Here is a 15,295-nt window from a genome sequence, read left to right as displayed (position 1 = left end):
GTCAGGCTCCTACCACCCCAGTGTCGCACATTCTCCCTTCTCTCCCGTCTGAATTTCCCTCTAGTTCAAATCATCACTCCTTGTCCTAACAGGCCCTGCTCAAAAGTCTGTCCTCTCTTTTGAGTAGTGAAACGCTACCAGGTCTCCCTGGAGCCTTCTCTTCTCCAGGCTGAACAACCCCAACTCTCTCAGCCTGGCCTCACAGCAGAGGGCTTCCAGCCCTCCCAGCATTGCTGTGGCCTCCTCTGGCCCCTCTCCAACAGGTCCATGTCTCTGGGGTGCTGAGGACTCCAGAGCTGGCCCCAGCACTGCAGGTGGGGTCTCAGCAGAGCACAGCAGAAAGGCAGAATCCCCTCCCTCCCCCTGCTGCCCATGCGGCTGGGAATCAGCCCAGGACACAGCTGGGGCTGGGCTGTGGGAAGCCCCTGTCAGCCCTCAGCCCACTCCAGTTCCCCTCGGTGCTGAAGCCATTCCCTCCTCCTGTCCCGCAGACGCCCAGCTGCAGCCTGCCAAAATCTCCTCACGCCTCTGCCACCCCCGTTCCTTCCGCCGTGACTCTGGCCCCGCACACACCAGTTCCGCAGCAGCCAAGGGCCCAGCGCCACTTCCCGGGCTGCGGCGCTCTGTGAGCTGCGTGTGGCGGCAGTGCCCGGCGGGAAGGCGCCGTGGGCGGGAGGCGGGGCCGGGCCGCCCTGCTCCCGAGCGGGAAGCAGCCGCTCCGCCCCGTGCCGGGCCCGCCAGTCGCCGGTCCCCGCCATGGCGCTGGACCTGCTGCGTGTGTCTCCGCTGACCGTTACCGAGGAGCCCGAGGAGCCGTCGCCGCGCAGCCGGCAGCGGATGCAGGTCTTGGAGGGGAGGGGTGCAATGGGGCCCCGGAACAGCTCTGCCTGCCCGGGGCTGGCGAGCGGGGACTGGGGGCAGTGAGGAGAGGGGACTGGTGGCGACCGGGCCTGGGGGCATTAGAGGCCGGGGCTAGGAACACGTGGGGCCTCGGGGACGACCGGGGCACGGAGTAGGTAAGGACTGGGGAGCACCGGGGGCTAGGAAGATGCAGGGCTCCGAGGAGGACCGGGGTTCCGAAGAGGACAAGAAGGTGTGGGGGAGCCCGGGTCAGGTGGACGCGGAGAGCAGAGGAACCCGGGGCAGTGAGGAGCCGGGCGGGAGGGGAGGCGGCTGTCAGGCGGCACCGGTCTGCCCTGCGGACGCCGCCGACCGCCTCCCTTCCGTTTCCAGGAGTCCACCCCGACGGCCCAGGCCGAGCTGCAGCTGAGGCTGAAGCGGGAAGCAGAGCGGGAGGAGGCGGCACGGCAGCCGCAGGTGCTGCTGACGCCCTTGGCCGTGGCGGTTCGGCGGCCGCTGACGCAGAAGCGGCTCCTGAGCGCCTACGACGAGACGGAGGAAAAAGCCCCAGCGGGCAAAAGGCTGTGCCCGGATGCCCCCCCGGACCCCTCATCGGAACCCGGCTCCCCGCCTGCTAACGGCAGCTGGGAGGCAGAGAGCGACGAGAGCGAGGCGGAGGAGGAATCGTCGGTGAGTTACCGCGGGGACCCTCCCGGTGCGGGGCCGCTTGGTGCAGGGACCCCCCCCGGTGCGGGGCTGCCCGGCCCCGAGGTGCTTCCCAAAGCAGTGGCAGTGCCAGTGAAGAGCGATTTGCTCCTGGCTGCAGGGGTCAAGGAATTTGTTCTGCAGCTCTCAAGATAAAGTTTGAAAGTGATTTTTTTTTTTCTCTCCTTTTTTTTTTCCTTCTAATCTCTGTGACTGGTACTAAACCCCCTCGTTTTGCACTGTTAGAATGTCTAAGTGATGCACAAAATGCTCCTGCGATCATAAAACCCAGTAGTAGAAGCCTCCATCATCTTCTTGTACTGTCAGTAACCACCTTCTTTTCACAGCTAGAATAAAAGTCATGAGATAATGAGGCTTTGGTCAACATTCCTTTGTGTTTCAACCCCCATTTCAGCTAGAAAAGAGCAGCGTGAGCAGGTTATATTTTGTTTCATATGCCAAGAGGAGGATTTGTGATGCAAGAGGTACCTAGGTGGATAAATTTGGGGGTTAACATGGGATCACCCCAATTTTCTGTTTGTTTACAAAGATATCCAACCACTTTTAAATGATTTAGACAATCCAGTTAGAGGCTGACCTCCCAAAAGCAAGGGGCAGCTGTAGCAGGTAGGATGAGGAGTAAGTGGTTTTTTTCTCTTTGTAGGATGGACACTCCCACTTGTCAGCTTACGAAAGGAAGAGGCTGAAGAACATCACAGAAAATGCCAAGTTCTTTGCCTCTCTGCAGCTGCACGAGGTTTGTGTGGAGTCTGAGCATCTCCAAAGTGTTCTCTGCAAGTGTGATGACTGAACTTGTTGGGGAACCCTTCTTAGGAAAGACAGGAAGTTCTCTGCTATGAGGCCGGGCTGATAGAATTGGGGTTGTTCAGCCTGGAGAAGAGAATGCTCCAGGGAGACCTGGTGGCCTTTCAGTGCTCAAAGGGACTGATCAGAAAGATGGGAAGAGAATTTTGAGCAGGACCTGTTGTGATAGAACAAGGAGTGATGGTTTGAACTAAAAGAGGGAGATTCAAACTGGAGAGAAGGGAGAAATGTTTGACAGTGCCCTGTCTGGCTGTGTCTGGTGGACACAGGCACATTAGAATTTCTCCCATGTTGGGAGAAGTTCTGGTAGGTTTAGGCTGTTGCTTTAGTAGGTCCAGGTCTTTACCCTTCTTTCTACACTCCTTCATTCCCCTAGTTACTTGGTTTTTTTTTTAATTCATAATAGCTCCCTTTTCTGGCAGCAGCAAAGGAATTGCTTCCTTGGATGGCTGCATGATTGCTTCTGATTGTACCAGGCTACAGGGCATGGCTGGGCCTGCCTAGGAGGTGATAAGATGCTTCACCACCAGGCTGAAACTTGAGTAAAGCCAACTCCTTTTCTTCCAGTTACCCTCAAAAGGGTCAGGAGAGGTCAGGCAGGCTGTAAGCACAGCCCTGAGCTGAGCAGCGCAGCCTAGAGAAAGTCATCTTGGTTACCAGTGCTAACCAGTATGGGCTGTTAGACCCAAGGAGCAGCTCAGTCTCTTCATGATGGGGTTGGTGCTGCTTTGGCTGGGGAAGCAGAGGAGCACTGTGGTGCTCTTGGTGGTTGTAGCTGGACAGATCTGAGCTTTGCTCCTTGAATCCTGGGTTCAGTTTTGGGGCTGTCCCTCATTGAAGCACAGTAAAGGGGCTGGAGGAGACCCAGAGAAGGGCAACGAAGCTGGTGAAGGGTCTGGAGAACAGGGCTGATGAGGAGCAGCTGAGGGAACTGCGATTGTTTAGTCTGGAGAAAAGGAGGCTGAGGGGGAGACCTTCTGGAAAGGAGGTTGGAGCCAGGTTGTGGTCAGTCTCTTCTCCCAAGGAACAAGCAACAGGACAAGAGGAAAAGGCCTCAGGTTGCCCCAGGGCAGGTTTAGGTTGGGTATGAGGAACAATTTCTTCCCCTTGAGGGTTGTCAAGAGCTGGGCTGGGCTGGGCTGCCCAGAGCAGTGGTGGAGTCCCCATCCATGGAAAGGTTTCAAAGCTGTGGAGATGTGGTGCTGAGGGCCATGGTTTAGTGGTGACCTGGCAGTGCTGGGTTAATGGTTTGACTCCATGATCTTAAAGATCTCTTCCAACCCAAACCCTTCTGTGATTCTCTGATTGTCTGGAGTCTAAAGGAACTAAGTGTCTGCCTTCATAGCCTAGTGGAGAAGACTGAGCCTGGAGGCCTCTGTGACTGCAGGTTCTACTTTGTTTTTCTGTGGCAGACATTTCTGTGGTGTGGAGCAGTTTAGAACATCTCTTTTTTTTTTTTTTTCTGTACAGAGCAGGGCTGCAGAGCATCCAGATCTTGCTGTATGTCCTTCATAGAGATCAGGGCTGCTTTCTGCTGCATGGAAGCAAAGTGGACATGATACAGCTTGATGCTTAAGCCCCTCTCTTTTCAGTCTTGTAAATATTGCAATATCCTTCATGGCAGCTTTTAGCTAGTTGGGTTTCATGCAGGTTCATCTTTTACCCTTGTTGTGTTTGTGTCTAATCTGTTTGGTTTTCTTCTCTTTTAAGTCAGCAGCAAGACTTCACCGGATTGCAACCAAAAGACAATTTCCTGTCACTAAAAGGTAAAATATCATAGAATCATGGAATGGTCTGGGTCGGAAGGGACCTCAACTAGATCAGGCTACCTAGAACCCTGTCAAGCCCCACTTTGATATCTCCAGGCATGGGGCCCCAACCACCTCCCTGTGCAACCTGTTCCAGTGTTTCACTACCCTAATAGTAAATAACCTGTTCCTAACATCAAATCTAAATTTGCTCTTCTGCAGTTTGAAGCCATTGCCTCTTGACCTGTCACCACAGGCCTTTGTAAACAGTCTCTCTCCAGCCTTCTTGTAGTCCCCTTCAGGTACTGGAAGGCTGCTCTAAGGTCTCCCCAGAGCCTCCTCTTCTCCAGGTTGAACAATCCCAGCTTCCTCAGTCTGTCTTTGTAGCAGAGGTGCTCCAACCCTCTGATCATCTTTGTGGCCCTCCTCTGGGCCTGCTCCATCATGTCCATGTCCTTCCTATATTGATGGCTCCCGAGCTGGATGCATTACTCCAGGTGAGGTCTCACCAGAGCAGAGTAAAGTGGCAGAATCACCTCTCTGGATCTGCTGATGTAGTCCAGGATGTGATTTGCCTTCTGGGCTGCAAGCACACACTGCAGGAGCTTTGTACCCTTGGGTGCTATTTCAGCATTTCCAGCTGCAGAGAGGGGAAGAGCTCATGAGGAGTGTGTCCCCATAAAGCTAAACCTGAGCAGCTGACCCTCCTGAGCTCCTCCAGGCAGGGCCTCTCCTCTGCCTTGCTGTGAAAGCAGGTGACAGTGTGTGATTGTCCCTTGTCGTCACACTGCAGGTGTGGTGTTTGGCACCAAGGTGTTTCAAGCACTTTTCCTTCCTGTGATGGTATTTTTGTATTGGCTAAAGAAGGACATGGGAAATGAGGAAAAATGAGAGAAGGTGGGGGAGAGAAAAGGGAAGAACTAGGTGCAAATGAGAGAGAAACCAGTCAGTGTAGGAGAAGAGACACTTCACACAATCACAGAAGGGTAGGGGTTGGAAGGGACCTCTAGAGATCAGTCCAGTCCAACCCACATGCCAAGGCAGGGGTTGTGTGTCACCTGTGTCACCTAGAGAAGGTCACACAGGAACACATCCAGGTGGGTTTGGAATGTCTCTAGAGATGAAGACTTCACCACCTTTCTGGGCAGCCTACTCTAGTGCTCTGTCACCCTTAAATTAAAGAAGTTGCTCCTCACATTTAAATGGAACTTCTGATGTTCCAGTTTGTGCCCTTTACCGCTTGTCCTGTTGCTGACAAAAGCCTGGCCCCACTCTCCTGACACCCACCCTTGAAGTACTGATCAGCATTGATAAGATCCCCTCAGGCTGCTCTTGTCCACGCTAAAGAGCCCCAAGTCTCTCAGTCTTTCCTCATCAGATGTTCCAGTCCCCTCAGCATCTTTGCAGCCCTTTGCTGTACCCTCTCCAGGAATCCTTGAACCACAGAGCCCAGAACTGGTCTCCAGTGTTCCAGATGCAGCCTGATCAGGGCAGAGTAGAGGCAGAGCAGAACCTCCCTCAGCCTGCTGGCCGCACTCTTGATGCACCCCAGGATGCCATTGGCCTTCTTGGCCTTGAGGCACACTGCTGGCTCGTGGCCATCCTGTTGTCCACCAGCACCGCCAGGTCCTTTTCCCCAGAGCTGCTCTGCAGTGCCAAAGCAGCCAAACCAGTAAAACACAGCTAAAAAGTGATCAGGGTGATGAAAGTGGGGAGGGCTGAGCAGAGGAGCGAGTGGAGGATGAATTATGGATAAGGGCTGGGGAGGGAAGCAGCAGTGGCAGAATGTCTTACAAGCAAAATCAAAGCACAGCACAACGCCGCGCGTCGCCAGCCGCTCGGTTTGTTCTGGGCTGTCACTGCAGGCACAAGTGACAACCTCCTGAAGGGACTCAGAACCAGCCAGGCTGGAAACTTGGGAGCTGCACACCTGAGCCTGTGCTCCAGCCTCATACCTGCATGCAGGGACTTGGCTTGTGTCTGATTCTGGTGTTAGGAGCTGCACACCTGAGCCTGTGCTCCAGCTTCATAGCTGCATGCAGGGGCTTGGGCTGTGTCTGGTTCTGGTGTTGGGAGCTGCACACCTGAGCCTGTGCTCCAGCCTCATAGCTGCATGCAGGGCACTTGGCTTGTGTCTGATGCTGCAGTGTTTTGATTGCTGTAGAACAAAGCCCAAGAAGGCAGAAGAGGAGCCGGTGCGGCGCAGATCCATGCGCCTGCAGCGAGTGGAGCCCTCCGAGATTGCTGTGCCAGAGGTGTCCACCCAGCCCAGAGCAGAGGAATATGTAAGATGGGGAAGGGTTGGAGGAGATGTGAGTGTGTGTGTGGGACAGAGGCTTTGCAACCCCACTGCTGGTGAAGCTGGGTGACACCACCTGTCACTGCTGAGCTGCTTGTGAAGCCCTCAGCAATGGGAGGGTGCAGTGAGCAGTGGCACTGATAAAAGCTGAATTCTTAACCCCTCAAGCATCTTGAGCTGCAGGTTTCTCATGTCCTCTCCAAAAGTCAGACACTGTTCTGTGAGCCAGGGTGGTGAAATAGTGCAGCTTTGGGTGATCTGAAGGGTCCCGAGGTCAAAATCTTCTGCATTTTGAACAGCCCATAGAATCATTGAATGTTAGGGGTTGGAAGGGACCTCTAGAGGTCATCAAGTCCAACCCCCCTGCCAAAACAGGATCACCTTGGGCAGGCCAGACAGAAGCATATCCAGGTGGGTTTTGAAAGTCTCCAGAGAATGACATTCCACAGCATTCTCACGCCAAAGAAATTTCCTTGGGCTCCAATTTGTGCCCATTGCCCCTTTGTCCTGTTGCTGGGCACCACTGGGAAGAATCTGGACCCATCCTCTTACACCCCCCCATCCTTTAGCTCTTGCTGAGCTTTGAGCAGATCCCCTCTCAGGCTGCTCTTCTCCAGGCTCAACAGCCTCCAATCTCTCATCCTTTCCTCATCAGACAGCTGTTCTAGTCCCTTCATCATCCTCACAGCCTCCCTTGGACTCTCTCCAGTAGTTCCTTGTCTCTCTTGAACTGGGGAGCCTGGAGCTGGATAGAGTGCTCCAGATGTGGCCTCAGTAAGGCAGAGTAGAGGGGCAGAACCTCCCCTGACCAGCCCATAGATGTGAGCAGCTTCAAATTCCCAGTTTTGCTCTCCTGGTTTGATGTTTGGCTGTAAGTCCTGACCTGGTTTTGTTTGCTGCCTTTCTGAAGAAGCAGGGGAAGTTGTGTGGCTCTGAATTTCAATCTTCCATGGTGCTGCAGAATGGAGCTAAATCTGTAGTACAGAGAAGCTCAGCTTTGCTGGAGTGCCAGGAAGGAGAGGAACAAAACACAAGGCAGCTCTTTGTCTTCACTGTTGTGCAGAGTCAGGTTCTGTTTATCTCTTTAATGAGATTTTGATACAAACTTTGGGGGTTTTATTGTTTATTTCTCATATTGCCACAGGTTTGTTCTCAGAATATCTGGGCTGTGGAAAAGAACAAATTCACCCTGTTTTCAGTCATGGGTGTTTTGAATTAACAAAGTTGCTGATGTCATTCCAGCCTCAAGTTCCAGCTGGACCTTTGCCCATGGTTCCAGAAGATCAGATGGGAGACAGTAAATTGACAGAGGACTTACTGGCTATGTGGATGAGCATAAGTGAGGTAACTGTTGGTTGCCTTCAGTTATTTGGGGGGAAGATAAAGGAGCTTGGGTTCTACTTTTTGGTAAATGTTTCCTTTCTGTCTGCAGGTGGAAGCTAATGAGGCTGAGAAGCACACACCTGACATGGAAAGGTGAGCTGAAGACAGCAGCTGGAGGTTGTCTTGTTCTCCTTCTTCCTTCTCTGGAGTCACTAAGGTGTTGGTGGTGTTGTGTAGATACCAGGAGAGCCTGAACAGAATGGTGCTGAGCGAGGAGAACATCAGAAAGGTGGTGAAGTACCGAGTGTGCTCTATGGCCATCCATCCTTCAGAGAGCATCATCTTCCTGGCAGCTGGAGACAAGAATGGGCAGATTGGTCTGTGGAACGTGGTGAGTTGGCTCTTCACCTGGCAGAGCTGTGCCTGGTGGGGGTGGACATGGGTGGGACACAGCCTGGAGTGTGCTTTGGTCAGGCTGAGGCTTTCCCCATCCTTGGGGGTGATACCAGGGTGCCTGTTAGATTTGAGGCCTCCCAGAATTGCTTGAGATGTCTGTCTGGTCCTTGGTTTAATGGGAGGAGAGGTTGCACTGGGGATTTTGGTTCTCTGGCTGAAATAAGACTGCTGGTGAGGGCTGAAACTGCAGTGCAGCACAGAGAGATGCCAGCTCTGATGACAGTTCCCTGGAGGCAGCACCACAGCTGGGCTTTGGGGAGTGAGGAGAAGAAGATGCTTAGGTGTTTGATGAGTTTGTCCAGACTGTGGGCAGGACTGTGGTGTTTTGCAGGACTGCAGGTCTGAGGAAGGAGCCCACAGCTTCGTTGCACACAACGACTCAGTCAACTGCTTGCATTTCTCCCCCTGTAACCCTGCTCACCTGCTGTCCCTCAGCAGTGACACACTGCGCTGTGCCGACGTCACCAGAGCTGTCTTTGATGAGGTGAGTGCCCCTCTGGTGCTGTTGCAGGCCCCTTGAAGCCTCTTGGTGTGAGCTGCCATGAAGTTCTGCTCTTGTTCTACTGCAGTTGTCACTTGCTGGTTGTCCTTGTTAGCAAGAAAATCCAAGATTCCGTTTCTAGAATGGTTTGGGTTGGAAGGGACTTTAAAGATAAGCTAGTTTCAACACCCCTGGCACAGGCAGGGACACCTTCCACTATCCACCATCCAACCTGGCCTTGGACACTTTGAGCTTCTCTGGGCAACCTGTTCCAGAGCCTCCCCCCTCCTCACTGTGAAGAATTTAAATGTGAACTTAAAATATGTTGGTGTGTCAGCAGTGTTCATTCTCCCTGCTGTCAGGTGATACAACAAGAGGAAATGGCCTGAAGTTGTGCCAGGAAGGTTGAGGTTGGGTATTAGGAAAAATCTCTTTCCTGCAAGAGTTGTCAGGCATTGGAACAGGCTGCCCAGGGAGATGGTGGAGTCACCATCCCTGGAGGGGTTCAGGAAACGTGGACATGGCACCTGGGGACAAGGTTTAGTAGCCATGGTAGTGTTGGGTTGATGGTTGGACTGGATGATCTTACAGAGGGCTTTGCCAACCCAAATAATTCTGTGGTTCTAAAGGAGAGCATGAAATGTGTTTTGGGTGTTGTGAACAACTCCCTGGCTTGCCTTGAGCAAGTCTGGTTACCAATGCCCCTTCCTGTGCCCAGATCTACCGAGCTGAACAAATGTCCTGCTTTGACTTCCTGGAAGATGGCTCCTCCACAGCAGTAGTAGGACAGTGGAGCGGTGACATCCTCCTGGTGGACAGACGGACACCAGGAACATCTCCAGAGCTTTCTGCAGACATTGGCTTCAGGAGGACAAGGACAGTGCACGTCCACCCAGTGCACAAGCAGTATTTCATGGCTGCTGGCTCCACGTACGTAGCTCAGAACCTGCAGTGGCTGCTTTCAGTGGGCTGTCCCTGGTGGAGTCTGATCCCAGCTGAAAGCAGCATGCTTGGAGGGCAGGAGGAGCTGGTGATGAGGCAATCTGTCAGCCTTGCTGTATGGCCAAGGCTTGCTTGGTCTTCAGAAACAAAGGGTTTGGTTCTTAGCAGGATTGAAGGTGTGATACACCTTGAGTTTCCTTTTCCCTTTGGGTAATGGGTGCAGCTGGGTACAAAATGGTCTGGGGAGTCACTTTTTTGACAGATCACAGCGCAGAGGGATTGGTTTGGGCTGGTTTTGGTGCTCTCAGAATGCTGTGGAGCCACTGGTTGTTTGAGCTGGAGCTCTGAACACAGGTCACATAAAACCTGTGAGGTCTCTTGAGTGGGTTTTGGTAAATTGAGGATAATTGTGTGGCTGGCACCTTATGAAGCCTTGTGTGTGTTGCAGGGATGTTGCTGTTTATGATATAAGGTACCTGAAGGCCAGCAAGAACAAGCCTGTGAGCACCCTTCAAGGACACACCAAAAGTGTGGCTTCTGCTTACTTCTCACCAGTCACTGGGCACAGGGTGGTGACAGTGTGTGCTGATGACAAGCTGAGGTGAGAGGAACCTTCTGTATGGAAAATGGCAGCTGGTGTTTTAGTGTTATTGATGTCTTCTGTCTGCAGAGCTGCTTTGAGTGAAAACACGACAGATTCTGTAACCCATCAGCAGGACCCAGCCCCAGAGCTGGCTCATGAATCCAAAACCACAAAGTGCTGAGAAGGTGAATTGACTTCTAGCTTCTAGCACTGGAAATGATGATGCTGGCAGCTCCTTGTAACCACTCTGCCATGAGGCAGCTCAAATTGCTATGAGTTGTGGTAGAGATCTTAGATTTTTGCTCCTTTTTGAGTTGTGTGTCCATCACTCAGGCAGTTCCCTGTGTCAACACCATCACTGCATCTGTGTGTTCCTCATGGACATGCTCAGGGGTCCTGAATAATACTGGCCCATGGCAGGGACAAAATGGGTGGCCCAGTTCTATGCTGTTAGATGAGTAAGTGCAGGTCTTCTGGAACGAGTCTGAACATCTGCAGCCCTTGCAGGGTCTTATGGTCTGTCTGGAAAAGGGATTTTCTTTCCTCCCCTTGCACACCCAGAGGAAGGAGCTCTCTGTGAGTCCTCTGTGGCTGCGTCACTTCTCTCTGGTGGATTTACTGCAAACCATTAAGATTTGTTCTCAGTAAAACCTCAGCTATGAAAATAGTAAATCCTTGGTGCTAACGGAGAAGGGGCAGAGCACAAAATGGATCTGAGCAAACTGGGATTTTGGTGCCAGTGGAGCTCCAGATTCACTGCTTCCTCCACAGAAGAAAAACCCAGCTTTTAACTCAGCTTCTTGGTGGAATTTCCACCCTGGGTAGTGGGTCGTGACAGGTTATCAGGGTGAGGGAGAACTGAGAGTGGGAGTTGATGGTTGGACTCAATGATCTTGATTCTGTGATCTGTGGGTGGCTTCACCATCAGCTGAGCTGATGAGCCTGAGGAGGTCCTGGCACTGGGAGATGTTTGTGGTGGGGTTTCACTCCTGCCTGTTTGCTGTGTTCTCCCCTAGGTAGCTTGATGTGCAGGGGATACACATCAAGCCCAGGGGCTTGGATGGAGGAGGCCAGGAGGCCACAGACTCATGGTATCATAGAATGGCCTAGGTTAGAAGGGACCTTTAAAGGTCATCTAGTCCAACCCCTTTGCCATGAGCACCTTCCACTAGAGCAGGTTGCTCAGAGCCTTGAACACAAGCCATCCCTCTTCTCTTCCTGTGGCAGCTTTCAGAAGGGATGAGCTCCAGTTCCAGCTGAAAGCAGATCCCATTAAAAGAGTAGATTTGGTGCTTTCACTGGCAGCAGTGGTGGTTGTCTCTCGTGCTGCTTGTCACTGCACTCCACGCTCTGGTGTGGTCTGAAGGTGCTGGGCTGAGCTCTGAGGAGAGTTCTGCCCTTTCAACATGCACATTGCTGACTCACTCTTCTGTGTTGCAGGGTCTACGACACCACCTCTCTGTCATCGACTGTGGCAGCCCTCAGAACCATCAAGTAAGCTGGGGACACCAGGGCTGAGGGCAGCACACTGTGGCTGTCCTGCTCCAGTGGCATGAGTGATGAGTGGGCAGAGGCTATGTGGTGCTGTGTGTCCAGCCTGAGGACCCTCATTGCCTGCAGACTTGCCCTGGTCCTCTTCATGGATGCATCTGTGCATGAAGCACGTCCAGGGCACAGCCTGATTTTGCACAAAGGCTGCAGGGAACCTTCAGAGTCCTCATGTGTTGCATGGACCAGACCCTGAGATGTGTTGTGAGGTAGAAAAGCCTTTTCTTTGTGCAGCTTTAAGTATCAGAGGCTACTTCCTAGTGGTAAAGTACAAGGTCTGGGTGGAAACCAGTGCTCCAGAAGGGCAAGTCATGTCAGGGGTGTTTGCTGAGGAGCAGGAACCAGAGCTGCTTGGAAATTCTCTGTTTGATTTATCAGAAAGGGTTGAGGCAAGCTGGGGACAGACTTCTGAGCAGGGCCTGTTGTGACAGGACAAGGGGTGATGGTTTGAACTAAAAGAGGGAGAGTCAGACTAGAGAGAAGGGAGAAATGTTTGACTCTCAGGGTGGTGAGAGCCTGGCCCAGGCTGCCCAGAGAGGTGGGAGATGCCCCATCCCTGGCACCATTGCAGGTCAGGTTGTTTGGATCTTTGACCAACCTGCTCTAGTTGCAGCTGTCCTTGCTGACATAGTCCCTTGTGTCCAAGTATTCTCTGCATTGTCTTCTTCCTCCATCCCACCCACCCATCCCAGGATAGTGACTCCCTGGATGGCTCTGAGCAGCAGGATCTGAAAGCATTGGTGGTTTTCAAGGTGAGGAAGATGAGGTCAACCATACAGGGGCATCAATGACAATAGTTAAAAATACTCTGAAGAGGTACGGGATATGTCTTAATTAATGAGATTTAGGAGAGATTCATGGGGAGACCTCAGAGCTGCATTCCAGTATCTGAAGAGCCCTGCAGGAAGGCTGAGGAGGGCCTGTGTAGAAGGTGCTTGTGGTGATGAGGGGCAATGGTTTGAGACTGCAGCAGGGGAGATGTAGGTTGGACAGTAGGAGGAAGTTCTTCACAATGAGGGTGGTGAGACACTGGAGCAGGTCGTCCAGAGATGTGTTTGAGGCCCCATGTCTGGGCATTCAACGTCAGACTGGATGTGGCCCTGGGCAGCCTGATTTAGTTGGAGGTGTCCCTGCTAACTGCAGGAGGGTTGGACAAGATGACCTTGGAGGGTCCCTTCCAACCTGATGCCATCTGTTCAGTGGCAGTGGCTCAGCAGTAGTGGTGGGATGGTGAGCTCCAGGTAAGTGGTTGGACTTGATCTCAAAGGTCTCTTCCAACCCCCACAGTTCTGTGGTTCAATATTAACAGCATCTCTTTCTTCTTCTCCTGCTTCACTTCCCTGAAGACACAACAACAACACGGGGCGCTGGCTGAGCAGGTTCAGAGCCATCTGGGACCCCAAGCAGGAGGACTGCTTCGTGGTGGGCAGCATGGTGCAGCCCCGGCGGATAGAAGTCTTCCAGGACACAGGGAAGCTGCTGCACACCTTCTACAACCCAGACTGCCTCGCCTCAGTCTGCTCCATCAACGTGCTTCATCCCAGCAGGAACATCGTGGTGGGTGGCAACTCCAGTGGCCGCCTTCACGTCTTCAAAGAAGAAACCACAGGGCTCAGAAGTTGATTTTCTTTTTTTTTCTTCCCCCTCCCCCCCCCCTTTTTTTTTCCACTAAATTTGTTTAATCCATTGGAAGCTGTTCCTAAATTTGCTCAGGACCTAAGTTTATTTTAAAAAGCTTTAAAATAAATCTCCTAAAGCTACCTTTGGCATTTCCTTTAATTGAGATAAAATATTAATCCTGCCATGACAGGGACTTAAAGGTTTTGATGAGGGGATCTGGAGCACTTCTTCTCTGCCAGCTTGTTTGGCGACCCTATCAGCTCTTCGGGGCAGCAGGTGTTCAGCATCCATGACTTCAGCAAAATTTGGCCCTAAACAAGATGTCTGATGTCTAATTAAATCCTCCTGCAAGTGGAAGGAAGGTCTCTGGGGGCTGATGCTGCTGGGCACAGTTCCCAGGGAAGCTTCATGGTTGTGTGTTGAACACGGGGTGGGCATGGACCTTTGGAGCAGGGCCAGAGGAGGACACACCAATAATGGGAGAGCTGGAAGCCCTCTGCTGTAAAGCCAGACAGAGAGATTTGAGATTGTTCAGCATGGAGAAGAGAAGCCTTCAGGATTTAAAGGGGCTGAGAGCAAAGATGGCAACAGGCTCCTCAAAGAGGTTGTGGAGTCTCCTTCTCTGGAGAGCTCCCAAACCCAACTTGGCCATTGTGATCCTGGGCAAGCTGCTGCAGGTACTCCTGCTGGAGCAGGGGGTTTGGACTGGGTGATCTGCAGAGGTACCTTCCAACCCCCACCATGCTGGGATTCTGTGGAGGCTGAAGCAGTTGCAGCCTCACTCAAGGTTCCTCATCACTTCAGCACGTGGGCCTCTAGAAAACCAAATTCCTCGTGGGTTTTGAGCTGAGTTTTAACTCAAAGGAAAGAAACAACAGATCTCAGCCCATCTCTGCTTTTCATGATATTTAAATATTTATTTCAATTTAAAAATACTTTTCATGGCACCAATGATTTTTATGCTAACTAAGATATTGAATATGTAGAAAAAGGTACATTTTGAAGGAAAAAAATGTAACTTACAGTATTTGGCACATGAAAGGTTAATTCCTAGGGATTTATTCTGTTGGGGGTTTTTTTGTTCATTTGTTTGTTGGGTTTTTTTATGAAAACTAAGAAATTCACATTGTCAGGTGTTTTACCATCTACTGCTTGGAGATGCAGTAAGCTCTAAGGAGATATTTTCTGAGAGAAGAACCTATGGAAACAACATTGGAAGAGCAAGACAGGTCAAACAAGAAGAGGTCATGGAACACAAGACAGGCCGTGGGACATAGAGGGGGAAACAGAGGGTGGAGGTGAGGGGAGGGGGGAAAAATCATCACCACTTCTGGTGGCTTTGCAGTAAAATGCCTGGAGGGAGCCGCAGAGGTGGCGTGGGGCTGGCGGCACCGCTACGCTAGAGAAAGCCATGGAGAAGGTTTCCACGGGCAGCACGTTGAGCAGAGGGCAGATGTCTCGGGGGCTGTGCTGTCATGACATCACACAGTAGTACATCAGCAGTGAGGAGGAGGAGGAAGAGGAGGAACACACCGCAGCGTTAACCCGGGGGTGAAAAACGTCAGGTTTAGGACTACCACGCACTGCATAGAAACACCATGAACTACAGGGCTGAGGTAGGAGCACTACGCTAAGAGTTAATTTCGCTATGTTGCATAAAACAGGATTATTTTTGTCCCAAATCCTTCCTCCCTCCGTACGCGGAGCCCTCCGGGGCCCTTGTGCTGTGAGCGGGTGGCGGTGACCTCAGCAGAGCAAGGGGGCTCAGGGCTTTGCCCCCAGCCCCAACAGACTGCGGTCAACCAGGGCCTCTCTCGTTATTGCAGCGACCAACGATCCAAGTCTGGCTGACTTGTGGTGGCGGTGGATTGACCGACGGCATCCCAGCAGGACCGGCCCAGCGGCGGTCTCGGCGGGGAGCGGTG

The 15,295-nt window shown here is 52.3% G+C and overlaps 1 protein-coding gene across 1 annotated transcript; it reads left to right on the top strand.

Moving 5' to 3' along the window:
* Positions 1-1,048: 1,048 nt before the first annotated feature.
* Positions 1,049-13,373, top strand: WDR76 (WD repeat domain 76). Its single transcript, XM_054387720.1, has 13 exons — positions 1,049-1,189; positions 1,234-1,530; positions 2,210-2,302; positions 4,081-4,136; positions 6,283-6,403; positions 7,660-7,761; positions 7,850-7,893; positions 7,978-8,131; positions 8,528-8,680; positions 9,396-9,607; positions 10,068-10,220; positions 11,643-11,696; positions 13,097-13,373. The coding sequence occupies exons 1-13, from the start codon at positions 1,049-1,051 to the stop codon at positions 13,371-13,373; spliced, it is 1,857 nt and encodes a 618-aa protein (XP_054243695.1).
* Positions 13,374-15,295: the final 1,922 nt, after the last annotated feature.

This window comes from Indicator indicator, chromosome 16 (assembly GCF_027791375.1).
Source record: "Indicator indicator isolate 239-I01 chromosome 16, UM_Iind_1.1, whole genome shotgun sequence".
Classification (NCBI taxonomy): domain Eukaryota; kingdom Metazoa; phylum Chordata; class Aves; order Piciformes; family Indicatoridae; genus Indicator; species Indicator indicator.
The sequence above is the reverse complement of the archived record's forward strand: the minus strand, read 5'-3'. Positions and strand labels throughout refer to the sequence as shown.

Excerpts from the sequence above, each read along its gene's own strand:
- WDR76 (XM_054387720.1), top strand. The coding sequence starts at position 1,049 with ATGCAGGGCTCCGAGGAGGACCGGGGTTCCGAAGAGGACAAGAAGGTG. Across the intron at positions 7,894-7,977 it reads CACACACCTGACATGGAAAG|ATACCAGGAGAGCCTGAACA; the intron begins GTGAGCTGAAGA and ends GGTGTTGTGTAG. Across the intron at positions 8,132-8,527 it reads AGATTGGTCTGTGGAACGTG|GACTGCAGGTCTGAGGAAGG; the intron begins GTGAGTTGGCTC and ends GGTGTTTTGCAG.